At 52.3% G+C, this 16,895-nt stretch overlaps 1 protein-coding gene across 1 annotated transcript; it reads right to left on the reverse strand.

The window, feature by feature from the left end:
• Positions 1 to 6: 6 nt before the first annotated feature.
• On the reverse strand, positions 7 to 16,158 carry GPR156 (G protein-coupled receptor 156). Its single transcript, XM_066341006.1, is given in 13 exon segments — positions 7 to 1,161; positions 1,164 to 1,311; positions 1,313 to 1,380; positions 1,383 to 2,147; positions 2,150 to 2,306; positions 2,854 to 3,012; positions 5,207 to 5,443; positions 8,244 to 8,339; positions 8,783 to 8,908; positions 9,903 to 10,013; positions 10,899 to 11,034; positions 13,212 to 13,348; positions 16,007 to 16,158. Coding segments are annotated over 13 exon segments (2,280 nt in total). The 5' UTR covers positions 16,112 to 16,158; the 3' UTR covers positions 7 to 1,126.
• Positions 16,159 to 16,895: the final 737 nt, after the last annotated feature.

Here is a 16,895-nt window from a genome sequence, read left to right on the forward strand (position 1 = left end):
GGTAATGGAGAGGGCAGTGCTAACATGCTTTGTTCAAAACCAGGTCTGGGAATTCCTCTGATACCTGCTCTTTTATTCAAGCCTTTCCCCAGAAAGTTTATATTGCACTGGGCATCAGATCTCAGCATCCTGAACTCCTGTGGAAGAACAATAAATTCAAATGCAATGATAAATACCCCCAAAAAGGCACACAGAGTGGATTTACTGTTCTTGGTGTTTCTAAGATAAAAATTAAACAGAGCATATTAATTTAAACAACCTTATTCCAGATTACATCATCCATACAAAGACAGACAGAAAGGCACAAGATGCAGAAATCAAGGTAAAAAAAAAGAAACCCCTTTTCAGATCCTCCTTTACAATGGCTAGCTTGTCTTTCCCTTCAGCTCTGACCTGAGTCTCACCTACAATGATGTACCTGAAAAACACAAAATGCAGACTCCTCCACTGACATCACCTTTGGACTCCATTTTCTCATTCAGATGTACAAAAAACCCACGAAAACCCAAAAGTTTTCTGTGCACACCCATTCCGAAGTCCTTGCTTTGCCTGGAAGCAGCACACCCCACGTGAGCGGCAGCCTGCAACTGCTTCTGGTGTCCATCTCCCATCCCCAGCTGGGGTGATGCCCGTGGGATGCTCTGCTTGGGCAGCCTCAGGGAAGGAGTCCTCTGTTGGTCCATATGGGTGGTGTGCAAGACGCAATGGCTGTTTCTGAGGCAGGATACTGCTCCCTGCCAGTGTGAATCACGCAGGTCTCACAGGGAAAGCTCTCTGAGGAGATGAAGTTTGGGCTCTCACAGACGCCCAGCCCCAGTTTTCCCCACTGCTGGTACTTGGATGGACAGAACTGCTGGCTGCCCGTGGGACACAGAGTAGCCAGGACAAGGCCATCACCACCTCCCCGAGTGCTGCCAACCCCCTCTCAGCCAAACTCATGCTGCAGTCACGGCTGATCAGGCCGGGGCTGACACCGCAAATCAGAATGGGTCAAGGTTTATTCCCAATCCTCAAATTCCAGAACAAGGCACATTCCCCAGAGAGATGCGTGGCTTTAGCACGGCTGAAAACACGCAGTGTTTCGGGGCTGGGAGGGCACTTGCCTTTGGGGCAGGGGTGCTCCCAGTCACACAAAAGTGGGTTTCAGATCGGCTTTGAATTCACCACAGGCTGGGGCCCGCCGTGGTGCTCTGTCTGGTGATCCTCGCAGTCACTGGGCTCGGTGTCCGTGTCCGTGCTGCTGCTGCCCAGGGAGCCACGTGGGCTCTGGAAGCAAACCTCGCAGCAGGGACGGTGGCAGCCATGAAACACTCTCCTCAGAGCTGCTGCTGCTGGAGTCAGAGTCTGGGTAATAGTAGAGCGAGCGCAGGGAGGGCTCAGCGGTCCCCTCGGGGCGCCCTGCCACCGCCGCTGCTCCTGCGGGACGCACGATGAAGCACACCGGGACTCCGGCCATCCCAGCCACCCCTCTGGCTGGAGGCTGGTCTCCCTCGGGATGGCTGGAGGGGATGGTGCTGGGGCGTGAAGGAGCCCTCTGCCAGCCAAGTCCCCTCCCGTTCCCTGGGAGTTACGTGCTGACTCCCCACGGCCCCAGCTGCCCACCTCCTTCACCCTGCAGCTGGCACGAGGGGATACGTGTCCAGGGAAGCCTGTGGGGGCAGGGGGCAATGGTATCCTCCGCCGATGCCTTGCCAGGTAGGGGCTGAGGGGTGCATGGATGCCTGGGTAGCCCTCCTGGCCCACCCGTGTTTCTCCCTGCTCGCCTGAGGTGCCCCGGTGGCCAAGTGGGGGTCCTGCAGATAAGGCTGGGCTGTAGATTTTGCCATCCAGGCTTAACTCTTGCAAGATCTCCCACAGCTTTTCGCTGTTTACATAGCTGACTTTGGGGGGTGACTCCCAGGCTACATCAGCTGAGCTGTCCTGGCCCGGCAGCTGCTCCAGAGGTTGCCCCTGCACTGCAGGTGTCCCACACTCCTGGACATCTTTCAGGCCACGTTCAGTGCTGTCCCCTGTATTAAAAAGGGACACCTGAGAGCAAACAGGCTCCTGGGTTGCATGTTTCTGGAGGGCCTGAGCATTGCTGCCAAGAGGTGATGTACCCAGCACACAGGGGGTCTGCCACCCATCCCTCTCTGGCTCCGGGGGCAGCAGTCCCCTGGTGCATCCCCGGGCTGCCCTGAGCTGCAGGTGCCGGGAGCTGCTGGCAGCGCACGGGGGTCGCAGCCGCTCTCCGCAGACATCAGCCTCATCAGCTTCTCCTTGGCGCTGCTCACTTGCTCCTGCAGGCTTTCGATCACGGCGTTTTTCTGTGTCAAACAAATAAGCCTGTCAATTGTGGGGCGGACAGAGAGGAGGAAAACGCTGCCAGTTTGGAAGCAGGCGCTGCCAGAAAACAAATCACCCCTCTCTGCATGGCAAGAGCCACACCGGCAGCATGTGTGACCTCAGCCTCCCCTGAGCCCCCCCAGACGTGTGTGTAGGAAGGGGTTCACTGGGCAGGCAGCTCTTCAGGCTGGGGTGTTCCTGCCCATGCAGGGCAGGTGAGGGAGCAGGAGGCTGGGGGCTCCTCTGAGACACAGCATCTCCCCTCTAAATTAACCATGTTTGACAAGGCTGTGGGAACCAGGCTCTCTTGCACTCCTCCCAGAGATTTTTAAGCCCTCCAAAATAATGGCTAAATTGTGATGCTTTGGAGTGTGACAAAACAAAGCTCTTCCCCTCAGGAAGGAAGAGGCTGGTGAGGGATCACCAGTGTGGGCAGGGGTGTAAAGAAGGGCTTCCCACCCGGCAAAGCCTTCAGCCCACAAAAGGGAAGGGGAGAAGCTGGAGGAGGGGGGCGGCAGAGCCCCGTACCTCGGTGAGCAGCCGCTTCATAGAGTTTTTCTCCCCTATGAGCTGGTAGAGCTGCTCCTCGCTGTACACTGAGCGGCAGCTCCTGCTCGGGCTGGTGAAATATTTTGCCATGTGGCTCATGGTTTGGCTTTCTTCTTCAAAGGCTTTCCACTGCTTGAGCTGGGGAGTAGAAGAGGGTGTTATCCACAGAGCCCCAGCCGACACAGCGGGAGGCAGGCACAGCTCAAGCGCGAAGGAGACAAAGGGATGGAGAGGGGGAGACAAAGGCAGGGTGTGACGGGGGGAGCAGAGACAGCCAGCCAGAGATGGCTGGGTGAGGGGCTGCAGTGTCACTTGGAGCCTCCATCCATCTGAGCCCTACCCTGTTCCTGGCTCCAGCTTTTAACGCAGGAGAGGGGTCAGTGCCTGGCTGCACTGACACTGCTGAGCACACTGTAAAAGCCTCCTCCCTCTTCTCCCCACTCCCTGACTCCATGACAGACAAAGACAGTGTCATGCATGCCCCCTTATCCCTGAATCACTGGTGACAAGCTGAAAACCAGCAATGTTTAGTATCTGTTTTCTCATCTAGTGCCTGCCTGGAAGCCTTGTGCAGCCCAGCTCCAGCTGTTTATCGATCTCAGATGAGCCATAGAAACCAAGCCCATTAGGAAAAACAAGGTAATGAATTAAAAGATACGAGTTAAATAAAATGCTCAAGGCCCCAGGCTCCCATAGAAAAATGGTTCAGGCAGAGTGCAAGTACAGCTCATCAGCTTCTCCACCCTCAGTCCAAGAGATCTGGTGATTGGTAGAGCATGGCCAGCAGGCCTGGTGCTCACCAGAGGAGGTTTGGATCCTTGCTCCCAAAGGCTGCTCATCCAAGGGCTTGGGGCTCTGCAGTTACACTGCTTCAACTGAGGCAGGAGAGGACCTCTGGAAATCATCCCAACTGTCCTGCTCAAGCAATGTCAGGTGAAGCAGCCTGCTCATGGCTGTCCATCTGGACCTTGAGTATCTCCAAGGATGGAGACTCCACAACCTCTCTGGGCATTCTGCTCAAGTGTTTTACAATTTTGACAGAAAAAACTCCAGCCTTTTCCTTATGTTTAAATAGAATTTCCTGTATTTCAGTTTGTGCCCATTGTCCCCTGTCCTGTCAGTGGATACCACTGAGAAGAGCCTTGCTCCCCCTTCCCTATTCCACCTCATCGATATTTATATACATTGCTGAGATCACCCGAGCCCTCCCTTGCACAGATGTGCTTTCCTCAGCTTCACCTCTTCCTCCCTTTCTCACCTCATGTCCTTGAGCTCAAACATCCCTCCAAACATTCAACTGAGTAAATAACTGTTTCCTCTCCCTCTAACAATGGGAGCATTATTCCCACTAAGCGGGTGGCCAGGCACACCAGGCTGCTCCTGGAGGACACAGGAAGCAGAAGTGCCTCTCCTCGCCACAAAAGGCTTCCTTTAAACACCTCCGCCTCCTTCTCCTCTTCACTTGAGGCAAAGCCCAGCTTCCTTCTCCAAAAGTTCAGAGGAGGAGGACAGCCTCCCCTGGGGACCACCAGCAGCAAAGAAGTCTCTGAGAGTGGCTGGGCCATCTGGATGGTGTGTACCCAGCATCTTCCATCCCTGCCAGTGGCAGAAGGTCCTGGTGTGTGTGGGCACGTGAGGTATGAGGAGAGGACAACTGCACAGAGGACAGATCCCACCACCTACATGGAGCAGGAGGAGGCCAGTGGCTGCCTTGCCTCAGGGCTGCTGTCTGTGCTGCTGTCACCTGCAGCACGTTCCTGCAGGAGGGTTTCTGAGCAGCAGTGCTGCACTCCTTGGAGACTTTCCAGGATGTAAAGGGGACAAGGGAGAAGAAAACTGGAGACAGACATTTTACAGGGACACAGTGGTAGGACAAAGGAGAATGCCTTTAGACTGAAAGCAGGTAGGTTTAGATTAGATATAAGGAAGAAATTCTTCACTATGAGAGTGGAGATACCCTGGAACAGGCTTGCCCAGGGAAGTTGTGGATGGCCCAATCCCTGGAAATATTTAAGGTCAGGCTGAATGGCACTTCGAGCAATCTGGTCTGGTGGAAGCTTCCCTACCCACAGCAAGGGTGTTGGAACTACATGATCTTTAAGTCCCTTCCAGTACAAACAATTCTGTGATTCTTTGAGACTCAAGGAACTTGCTTGGGGAAGCAGAACCACCAGGGTGGGGTGGGGCTTGGAGAACGAGCTGTGCAAGTGAGTCCAAACATTTGGGGAAAAAAAGCAAGAAAGTGAGAACATTGATGCCCACGGTTGCTGTTGTTAAACTCCAAAAATGTGCCCATTTCCAGCCAAGTGACAGGACAGAGGTGGCAGCATACCTGTGGGACAAAGATGAAGCAGTTGATCGTGGTTGTACACACAAAGATGCCTCCAGAGGTAAAACCAAACAGCAAATTGTGCCAAGTACGGAAGAAGCGGTGAACTAAGCAGATGGTGCCAGCAGCCAGGAAAACGAGGTTGACCCCGACGATGAGTGTCAAGGACTGGTTGACTGGTGAGGAGCTGATGTTGTCGGTCAGACCAGCCAAGTAGGTCCCATACAGGAGGAGGATACTCTGGAAGCAGAAAAAAGAGGTTTCCAGAGTGTGGAAAATTACAGCGTGATGGTGTCAACCCCCACCTCGCACCAAGCCCGGTGAGCTCAGATACACTCAGCACAATCCTAATTAATGCTCTTTGATCTATAATGCAGACCTGCAGCGTGTGGTGGTGACGCTGCAGCAAACACCTGGCACGCTGCTGCAGGCCAGCAGTGGGGCTGGGGACACAGGGCAGGAGTGAGGGTGGTGGTGGCACAGAGGGTCCCAAACAAAGGGCATGAAGAGCCAAGAGTAAGAGGTCATCAGCAGGTGCTGCCACAGAGCAGGGGATGGCTGGGAGAAATAGTGAAAACTGCGCCTTGGGCAGCCTGTAGCAGGAGAAGCAAAGGCAGAGAGGCAGGAGGCAGAGGTCCCTGCAGGGATGCAGCAGTGGGTGCCATGAAGGAGCAACAGCATACCTCTGAAGGAGCAGGAAAGGTATCCAGAAGGAATTCAAAGAAGGAGGCAGGGACAAATGGAGGTTTAGACTGGAGGGAAGAGGATGTACTTCGAGCCTCTTTAAATAGCAATAATCCAGGAAACTGCCAGGTGTAATTCTTTTCCCTTCCCTTTGCTATTTCCTGACTCCAGCAGCAGGGAAGGGCACTAAAGAAATGCTCTGTACACAGAGGCTCTCCCTCCCCCCAAGCAGAGCAGTTGTTTCAGAGTAGGCTGTCTCACCACCCTGCTCACCAAGGGTCTCATGCACACATTTCTCCAGTGTGCTCAGGGGATAAAACTACCCAGCAGGATAAGCCTCTCCTTCCCTAGGTGACACTAGCTGCACTCCTTGAATTCCTTGGTGGAGGAAACGCCAAGAATTTTTTGCCTGCCTCCATAGAGCTGAGCATGGTCTGCCTTCAGGATCATTTGGAAATACCATCTAACAAAGTCCCAGCTCCTGAAAGGATCTGGAATACAGGGAATATGACCGACATTATTCCTATGCTACCCAGTAAGTGTCAGCCTTTTACTAAGAGTCATTGTTACCTGGGCATCAAGAAGTGCTTTGTGATGCAAGATGCAGATGTTTTTTAGACCCTTCTGAACCCCTCTGTGCTGTGGTTGGTTGATGACTGTGCTGGCCACTGCCAGGGTTAAGGTTTGGAGGGACACGAGCAAGAGAGGTCCATGTTCAGATCTCTGGTGAGACTCCCAACTTCAGAGCAGCATGAAGTCTCAGGGTGGGGCTGCAAGAGTGAAACCTGCCTTGCTGGGAACTGGGCTGGCACCTGACCCTGCTTTGTAGAACCTGCACTGGATCACAACCGTGTCCACCATGGGGCACCTCCAAATAGCCCAAAGGCAAGCCAACCCCTAATCCCTGAGCAGGAAAAAAAACAGCACCAAAGTCCCATTTAAATTCATACAGTCTATCTGGGACACAGACAACAGCACTGCCTTCTCATAAACTAGGACTCTCAGTAAGCACAGGAATAAGTGGCTTGTTTGTTTGTTTGTTTGCTTGTTTTAAACTTGAGCAGAGGACTTTGCTACTAATTCCAGGCATGTCCTTGGCAAGTCATTTCTGTTCATTGCTCTGTGCCAGTAAAACCAGGATAGTACACTGTGTCTTCCCAAAGGGCTGAGCACATTAATGCTGTGGATGCTAAGCAGTGCTATGTACGCAGAGATAAAGCCTATTCTCATGTTAGTGTAAATCCAGACTAACTCCAGAGAAACCACCAAGGAAGTACTCCATGACCCCCAGTAAGTAGGAAGGAACAGGGCCAGATTCAATGCAACATTAAAAAGATTACCTAAAACGGACAATAGGGATGTTCTATTTCCAAAAGGATTTTGGAAGGGCTGTAGGCAGAGACATTACCTCTCTAAAACCTAACACAAACTGTAGAAGAAATCAGAGGTGGAGACACAGCACTGAAAGCCCAGGTAAATGCCCACATTCCCTAACACCAAAGGACTTTTAAGGACAGTCTAGATTAATGCCTTTGAAATTAAGTGTAGAAGGACTTGGCTGTGTTGTGAGGCCCTTTCTGCTCTTTTTCCTAAGACTCTGGGTAGATGGTCAGTGAGTATTACATTACAGTGAATCACAAAGGAAGTACCTGTGCTGCATACAGAGATTAAGCCAGTCCCAAAATAAGGCTGTGATCTCACAAGCTTCACCAACATCAGCTTTCTGAAATGTGTCCAGCTTCTGCCATACCAGAGGCACATGAGACCAGATAATTACAGTGATAATTATACTGACATAGTTACATCAGTATAACTAACACTGCTGGAAAAAGACCGGCCATGTGCAGAGATTCACCAGTGAAAGTGCACCTCAGAGGTATCATTAACCTGATAAGCATCCTGTAAAGGTGGGGACCAAGCACTTGTCATCAGCACCTCCTTGGTTTGAAGACTCAGGGGCTGAGCCACCCAGCGTGCCTTGGCAGTGGCCATTCACTGGAAGGAAGTGAAGGGAAGGAGTGTGACATAAAGAACAGCAAGACGTGAGTCTCAAGAAGTGAGATGGATGAAGCTCAGGGAGTTGCCAGGATAGACCTAGAGAATCTGACTGTATGAGCACAGTGTACATAAAGGAGATGGTGAGGCAAGGAGAAAGCAGCTAGGAGGGCTTTCACTCTTCCCAAGGTAGGAAGAGCTGGAAATAGGAGGGCTTACAAGACAAACAGGGGTAGCCAGGATCTGCAATGGGCATGTAGCTTGGGAGGGCAGCAAAAGGACAAGTGCTGTAAAACAGTTCAGGCTGAAAGACAGGGAGGAGGTGAGATACAATGCAAGAAGCAGTCAAGAGGTTACATACCTTAAACCCTAAAATGAGAACGAGCCAAAGGTCAGAATAGAGCGATGCGCAGGACTGCACCCGGCTCATGGAGCACGTCATGCCTTTCTCTGTTGCCTACAAGCCAAGGGAAAGGCAGAAGTGAAGGCTGCAGCCTGGCACACACCAATGTGAAGACACATCTAAGCTGGTCTCCTCTGTAAATTTCTGAAAGGAGAGGTCAACGCTGGTGCTACCGGGGGCAGAAGCTTAAAGCAAGAATATTTTGGCCTTCTGCTGCCAACAGGGCTGGTTAAACATTTCTCTAAAGCAGATGCCTTGGAGCCCTCCTGTGTCATGCAGGTGATCTGAACAGACCTGGAAAATTTGCAGTGGACTCTCACCTCTGTAATAGACCAGACATAAACCAAATCCAGAGTGCCCAGAAGGCTTTCTGCCTCGTTTTTCTTTCTGTTGTTTCTCAAAGACCACCTCCAAATGCCTGGCCACCCACCAACTCTGTCCACAGAGTTCAGATAGGACACAGCAACACCCTGCACCGCCCCTCCTCATCCTTTTACCCGCAGTGAGATGCTGAGGCTTCGGAAGCACTGGACTGGGTCAGAGAACACCCACGTCAAGAGCAAGACACTGTCTGCCAGCACCAACGCTGCCACCATGGCCAGCAACTGCAGGTCTTTGATAATCTGCAAACATGCAAAAAGTAAAAGTTACTATGTGGAACAAGTGGACACCAATTACCTCAATCCCCCTCAGGTCCCTTTCTGTGGTTTCTTTCAAGTGACACGTCCATCCTACTACTTCACCCAGAGAGGTGTCTAGCACCTATAATTTTTTTGAGTTGGCCACAAGATCTCTGTCTTCAGCTCCCAGATTCTTGGAGACCTAATCAGGCTTGAGGCCAGGTATAAACCCTGCCTGATGGTGTAGATAGCAGGTAAGTGCTATGAGAGAAAACAGTTCTTTCAAAACAAGACTATTATCCCTTATGACCAGCATAGACAAAAAGGGTGGAGAAAAACACCTGGTAGGATCATAATTTTGCAAGTTTAACACAGTGTAAAACAGGAGTCTTTGCTGGTACCCAGTTCCCCTGCAAACCCTCTTGTCCCATCTTTGATCTGATACCTACTTTTTTCACTGGAAAGTGACCACTGAAAGTTCACTTTTTTGTGAACAAATTTCCTATTTCCCTCCCAGCTGCTGAATCCCTGTACTTAAGTGCTGCAGAGGAGTGCCCAGAGCTCCCTTCCTGCCTTCCAAGAGCAGATCAGATCCGTCTGGGGATGGCCCTACATCACATGCTTCTGAGGACACCTGGTTTATTAACATCCCACCACAACAATCAGCCCAGACCCAAACACAAACACTGGTGTGTAGCATAATGAAGACACGTGGCCAATGTAAAATGAGAACATTGCTCAGTGATGAGGCTGGGACTCCACTGGGGAACAGTGCCTAGCAGGACACCCCCTTGCCTGTGGAGTGGAAAAGCTCCTGCCTCATCGTGTAGGAATAAATGAAGGGCCCATGCCCAGCCAGGTGTGAAAACCGACCTGTGACTGTGGCATCCGTCCTTGCCACGTGCCAGTTTTATCTGCTACCCCGCAGTGGTTTGGGCCTTGCTGGGAATTGCCCTCCACGGGAATCCTGCTGCCCGCCCTCCGCGCTGGTACTCACCACCCGCTTGTCCGGCACCCGCTGGGTGAACACCTTGTAGAGCCGCCAGCTCTTCCCCAGGACGGGCCCGAACACCAGCGACGTCCCCACGCACAGCAGGCACAGCCTCACCTGCCAGGGGTCAGAGTGGGGGGCTCAGAGGGGCTCACAGGGACACCACACACCCTCCCAGCCTGGGCTGCAGTAAGGATGGCTGGGCACCTGCCTACACTCTCCTGACTTCTGGAGGGTAGTATCAGATACCAGAAAGCTGACCACGGGGTGAAATAAATGCAAAGGCAGGTACTCCTCTGTTGGCATGCCTGCTGCCTACCTTTTCCTCCCCATCCCTAGAGATTCTTGTTGGAAGGGCAGGCAGGGAGAGACAGGCAGCTTGTGAGCAGCAGGGGCCCAGAAGATCCCAGCACCCATAAATCACTTGCTGACACCTCTATTAATTATCCTCAGTGCAGTGGCTGAGCAGGATGCAGGGTGTGCACTGTCCCATGTCCCACGCCCCCACATGGGTGCACACCCAGTCCTCAGTCTGGCAGGGTGGCTGCCTCAGGCCAGGACATGGGGGTTCATCACACAGGTGAGTGTTTTGAGGAAGATCTGCTCTGCAGCCAAAAAACTCACCCACGGCCTCGCAGCACCTATGCTGTGTCAGGCAGTGGTGGCTCTGTAGAGGATCCCAACTCCCTCTGTGCTTCCCTCTGCCTGCTGCACTTTGCCAAGCCCAGCAGCCTGCCTGCCTGCAGGACCCGTCCCCTGGGGATCTGCCTCGAATCCTTTCCTCTGTGCAGATGTGGTTTGCAAAACAGCAAAGGCCATTCAGACAGAAAGTGTCTGGTTGCCTTTTGTGTATGTGAAAGCCACAGCCCAGCTGAGCAATGTGGTGGTGACAGGCTGTGGCCGGGACAGAGCATGTACAGGTGGCAGCTGGCTGGGAGAGAGCACGTACAAACAGGCCTGTACATGCATCAAGGTGCCCATCCCAGCAAAGCCCCTGCTCACCTGAATAAGCTTTTCCATTGAGTCTCCAGATGGCAGGCTCTGCTCCTGAATCCCAAAGAGGTAGGCACTTGTGTAAGTCAAGCCACTGCCCAGCAGGGTCACAATGTTGAGATTAGGGCTGGACATCTTCACAATCCTCCAGGAAACAAAGCAGGGAATTTGGTGACAGTTACTGAACATCATGACCTGGCAGCACAGGGGTGAGGTCCCCTTACAGGGATGATGATGGTCACAGGGGATGCTGACACACTGTCCACCCCCAGCCTGTGCTGTTCACCACTGCTCCAAAAGTTCAGCCATTACTCTGTGGTCCCATCCTCTCCCCTTTCCTGCTGGAGTGCTTCACAGTCCTTCAGGTATTTGTTTAGCCCTATGCCAAAACTTCTGCTGCAGAGGGGCAGAGGCGGAAAATCACACCAGCACAGCCCAGGGTGACTGTCCCCAGCAGTAAGTTTTGGGTGCAAGAGCCATGTGTGCCCCCAGGAGCAGGCACTTCCCACTGCTCCTTCCTCTGAAGAGATACCTCCACACTCAGCACAGTCTCAACTCCAGGAAGCTGCCAGCAACGTTCAGGTTACAGTCTCCCCTCTGTAATTTCACCTCATCACTCCTAATCCTGTAACTGTATTCAGGGAGGGGAGAATCAACCCACTGATCTCTCATGACCTGTCACCCTTCCCCAGCAAGCCCATGGAGTGAAAGCTGTACATCCTGCCTTCCCCCCACGATAGCTCTGCCCCTATGACCTGCCAAGTCACGACTTTTCTCTCTCCTCGAGCTCCTTCCTGGCTTGCTGTCTTGCAGTCACAAAGCCTGGGGTTCAACTTGACTCCCTCCCTGCCTTCCTCACCATGTCTCAGTCCTTGGAGAAAGATATTCACCAGCTCATGCTCTCCACTGCAGCTGAGAAAGGTCTCCTCTACCCTCCCAGGTTAAGGAGGCAGACCAGTATTTATTTACTGCAGAGCAAATAAATAATGCACATTTGTTACAGCATGTTTTGAGAACATCAATTCGAGTGGCCACTGAACTCAACACCACTCAAAAAATGAGGTGCTTCAGAGTGGGATGCAGGTCATGCAGCTGCTGCATGTGCAGCTGCAGTGCAGCAGGCACAGGGCTCTCAACACAAACCCTTTATAGGCAAGACCCTCCTGACTGCACAGTAGTTGTCAGGAGCACTAAATTCCTTAAAGTCACCAGAGAAGTCAAACAACATCAATCCAGGCTGCACTCAGACGTACACCCCTGTGCAAAACAATGGCACATGGAGAGCAAAGGCTTTGCCAGGTGAAGCCTGGGAGAGAGATGTATCCCTGGAGGAGGAAGCAGTCAAGATAGCAAAGGACCAGTGAGTCTGAGGAGAAGGTGGCAAAGGGGCAGCAGAGACATCCAGAATTGCTGAGGAAGGCTCAGCACTGGGCTGAGACAGGTTGAACTATGAGGAACTGCCAAGCCTTCTGCTGGATTTAGGCTGCCTTCAGGGGAGCAGGGCTTTTTATCTCCTCTGTGCAGACTGAACAGCACCAAAAAAAGTCTACACTTCACCACCAGCTTCTCTCACCAATGAAGATCATGTTCTCCACCAATATGAGCAACCACCAAGAACAAAAAGGGTTATCAATATCTTCAAACTGAGTGGCCCAACAGCAGGAAGGACATGGCTCACTGTGATGGCCTTGCTATGGAGCTGTGCTGCTCAGAGCAATGCTCTCAACCATGTGGAGCAGAAATGAGCTCTCTTTTTGCCCACTCCTGTTGATGGTTTTATTGAGTAGCACCTCTAGAATGAGACCATGCATTGCTGCCAGAGGACACCCATAGTCATGGAATCATTAAGGCTGGAAAAGACCTCCAAGACCAAGTGCAAACTTTGCCCAAACACCACCACAAGAACTAAAACACAGCTCTATGTGCCACATCCAGTCTTGAACACTTCCAGAGATGGTTACTCCATCACTTCCCTGGGCAGCCTGCTCCAATGCTTGACAGTCCTTTTGGTGAAAAAATTATTCCTGGTGTCCAACCTGAACCTTGGCTGATGCCATTTCCTTTCATCCTGTCTACAGTTCCCTGCCTTGAGGAGGAAGGGAGCAGTCCAAACAGGACTGTCTCCACCAGCGATCAAAACCCTGTGTGATGGAAAAAGCTGTGACATCCCTGCCATTACCTTTGCTTGCCCTGTGCTGCTCCTTGAGGCTTACACCCTCCTGATCCTTAGCTGATCACCAGCTCAGAGCTTGGTCCTGAAGGAGCCTGACTCTGCTGCTCCAGCTCAGGGGAAATCTCCCAGGAGAAGAGGGATGCCCTTACCTGTTTTTCCTGAAGCGAATTGTGAAGATGAGAAAGAAGAGTGCTAGCAGGACTCCTCCAGTCAGGAATGTCCACACAACTCCCAGGAGACCAGCAGAGAAGGATGGGGAGCTCTTCATACTACGGTCAAAAGATGTCTGCGGGAGGCAAAAGGGATAAGGAAGAAGAGGACTCTTGCTGGGGCTCTTAGCAAAGAAGGTCCCTACTCCAGCATGATCACTCCTACAAGTTATCCTGCTCAGCCAGAAACCACAGCTCCCAGTAAGAAGACCAGAGAAGTTAGTGAGATTTGGCACCAGACCAAATCCTGCAGGTAGGGCCACTGAGATGTGTGTGGACAGGACGTGTGCTCTGTCACTTGCTGAGTGCTCAGGAGGACACAGCAATCCAAGAGCCCTCTTCTTATGGCCAACCGGCAAAATCCATAATGAAGCTGTACAAGTGATTGACAAACCTCAGGCAGCCCTGCCTCTGGGACACGGGAACATGGACAACAGTTCCCCACTGTCTTCTGGAAAGAAATCTTTGGAGAAAGGCCCTGTGGTGCCCCAGTTGGTATCATGCTTCTTTAGATGCTTCTTGGCTCCCATCCTTACCCCTCCCTGCAGCAGACAACTGATCAGCTGGGGGACGTGACTGGGAGCCAGCAGCAGAGCTGCCAGTCAGTGCAGGAGCACAGCAAAGGGAATGTGACAGCATTTTCCAGAGGCAGTGACACACTGAGCGGGAATACACCTATCTCCCAGCCGGCTGGAAACTTGGTCCCAGGCAGACATCAGCTGAGAACTGGCTTTTGAGGAACACTCCCAAAGTGGGTATGATGGAGGCACCTCTCTCCTTACACACAAACCACCTTATGGGTTTTAATCTCCATTTAAAAATATTCTCTGCTATCTCCTTATTAACATAAAACAGATAAAATGATCCTACGTGAAACAAGAAACCTCCTTCCACTGCTGATCTAAAATGCTCCAGCCTTTTTAACAGGGTGTGCATGTGTGGGTTAACAACTTTGTTTTTTCCCTTAAAACAAGCATCATTTTAATAAAAGTGCTGGCACATTCCCTTTAAGGGGGGAGGGAGGAGAATGGGGTTTGAGCTGGGATCACACACCTCCTCACTAACTTCTCTGGTGCTGAGTTCTTTCTCAGGTATTCCTGCATCCAATTTCTACTGCAGAAAACTACTTTTCCTGACAGCTGACACTGCCCCAAACTCCGAATTTTTACTTCAAGGTCTGAGCTGTTTCTGCTTCCAACCTTGCTAGAAATAAATCTTCAGGCAGAAGAAAGGCATTTGTTCAGAGCCAAAGCCTCATGTCCCTCTTCCCCAGCCAGGCTTCATCTCCACTGGGCGAGCAAGAACGACGCACAGCTTGCAGAATTAAAGCCACCACATAATTCTTGAAACAAAAACGTGTCACTGCCACATGAGCACGGCTGATCTGCAGGCTCCTGGCAGCTCACATGCTGGTGCCACGCTGGTCACAGGGCAACTGGGAAAGGCAAACCCCTGCCTGGGAGAGACATCCAGCTGAGAGCTGCTGCTGGGATACAGTTGCATGAACATCTCAGCCTCATTCTGCAGCAGCATAGAGGGATCCTCATCTCTATCCTGAAAACTGCTTCCCACCTCCTCTTCCCTCTTGCTACTCCCTGGGGAGTCTTTTGGCTATCTGGGAAATGAAGACCACACCAGATGGTGGAGATGGTCAGCCAGGTCAGTCCCCTGCTTACACCAGGACTCTGTGCTGAATGACACAGTCCTGGTACCAGGACTCTCTGTGTAAAAACCCCGTCATTCAGCACAGATCAGGCCCATCCTCCCTCCTGCCTGGAGCTGACAGGGCTGGTACAAGGCTGTAATGCCATTCTCTTTCTGTGTCCTGCCTGCTTGAGCCCAAGGGTAACACCTGGCTTTTGCTACTAAGGTGAGCAGGGCAAACTCAGATTTCCCGGGCTTCTGCACTTCACTCCCAGATGCACCCACCAACAAAATCCTTTCACCTCTGGCTGCTGTCAAAAGTATTACTGCGCCCTATTTCCAGCAACATCCAGGGATCAGAAACACCCCTATGATCTCCACTTTTTCTCTCCCACGCACCCTCCCACCTGACTGCTGTTTCCCTGGATGTTGATGCTACTTGAAGTTGATGGAGCGCTTTGTTGGCTGCTGAGCGGAGTAAATCCTGGTCCTGGCAGGGGGAATATTAATTGCAAGCTCAGTGCCAGAGCCAGAGGAGCCAAGCAGCTTACAGTCTTTTAATTAAAGGCCCATGGTCGTGCAGGACGTGATGGAGAGCCGAGTGGGCCAAGCCTCTCCATCCAGCAGCCTCACGTGGTCTCAGCTGCAATTGAGTGCATCCCAGTGTCACTTCTACCATCTTACTGGTGAATGGAGAAGGTACCATTTATTACAGATGATGACTTTTAATTAAATCCTGCTCTACTCATATTTTAAAAGCACTTTGAAGTTATGGGGGACAGGAAAGGTCAAGGGCAGATGGGGCCATCTCAGGCCAATCCCGAGCACTTGCCTGACACATGGGAGGGTTGCTTGACATGACTTGGCTGTCATGGATGCTTTCTCCCCTTCTGGATAACTGCTGGGTGTCACCTAGACTGGGTGTGTCTTGGAGGCCAACCAGGTGACAGTGTGCTGCCCTCAGCTGCACTGGGATTGCTTGGCAGCTGTAGGCCCCTCTTCATCTCGCCCCCAAATCTACTTCTGCAGAGCAAACCTGGTGTCCCAGAGCACTCCCCTGCATTGATACATCCCACTGCATCCATACGTACCACTGTCACAGTGCAGAGCTCCTGCAGCGCCCGCTGCTGCTGCTCCTGGCTGCCAAAACTGGAGCTGCCATGGCAGAGCTCAGAGCAGTTGAATCCTGGCTCCATAGCACATCCTCAGCCGTTATCCAGCCGTTCCTTTGCCCTGCCGGAAGGATGAGCTCCGTTGGCCTTCTGCAGCGAGAAGCCTTTGGCACACACCACATCCCCCCTGTCGGCAGGGGAGGGGCAGAGGGCTGAGCTTACCCAAACTGGTGTGATGCACATCCAGAGTCAGGACAGGGAGTGCCCCCTGCCAGCGTCCTTCGGGGTGTCCTCTGCAGCGAGGAGAGTTAGCTCGGGACCTGGGCTCCCACGGAGCACGGCGGCATCCCAGCACTGCTACACCACCCTGCAAAACAACACCTGTGGAGGGTCACGGTGGCCCCCAGCCTCTGTATCTCAGCTGGGAGCTGAAATAAGGTGCTGTGCTGGTCCAGTAAGAGCATGGCAACCTGAACCCGCTGCATCTTTCCTTTGCAAATGCATTTCCCTGCACTGGAGCAATTTCAGGGTCATTTTGCAAGCGTTTTCCTTGTGCTGGCAGTGACTGCTCGTTCCACAGAACACCCCCTTTCTTCCAGTAAAGAACCAGAGAGTGAAAACAACAACCAACAGCAACAAGTGTTGCCATCGCCTAACGAGACCTACACCCAGGCCTGGGTGAGCAGAGGGGAAGGTGCTCCAACCCAGCGTTTTGGCTGAGTCGGCCCGAGGCGCAGCCTGGCTACCTGAAGAGCTGCTCATCAGGGAGATTTAGAAGCCTGACACCTCTGTGCTCCCCCTCCCTCCCGGTGCTCTGGCTGCCAGGTATTGTCCCTGCTTGCTCCTGCTCCTTTTGCACCACCTTTGC

This window comes from Sylvia atricapilla, chromosome 2 (assembly GCF_009819655.1).
Source record: "Sylvia atricapilla isolate bSylAtr1 chromosome 2, bSylAtr1.pri, whole genome shotgun sequence".
Classification (NCBI taxonomy): Eukaryota; Metazoa; Chordata; class Aves; order Passeriformes; family Sylviidae; genus Sylvia; species Sylvia atricapilla.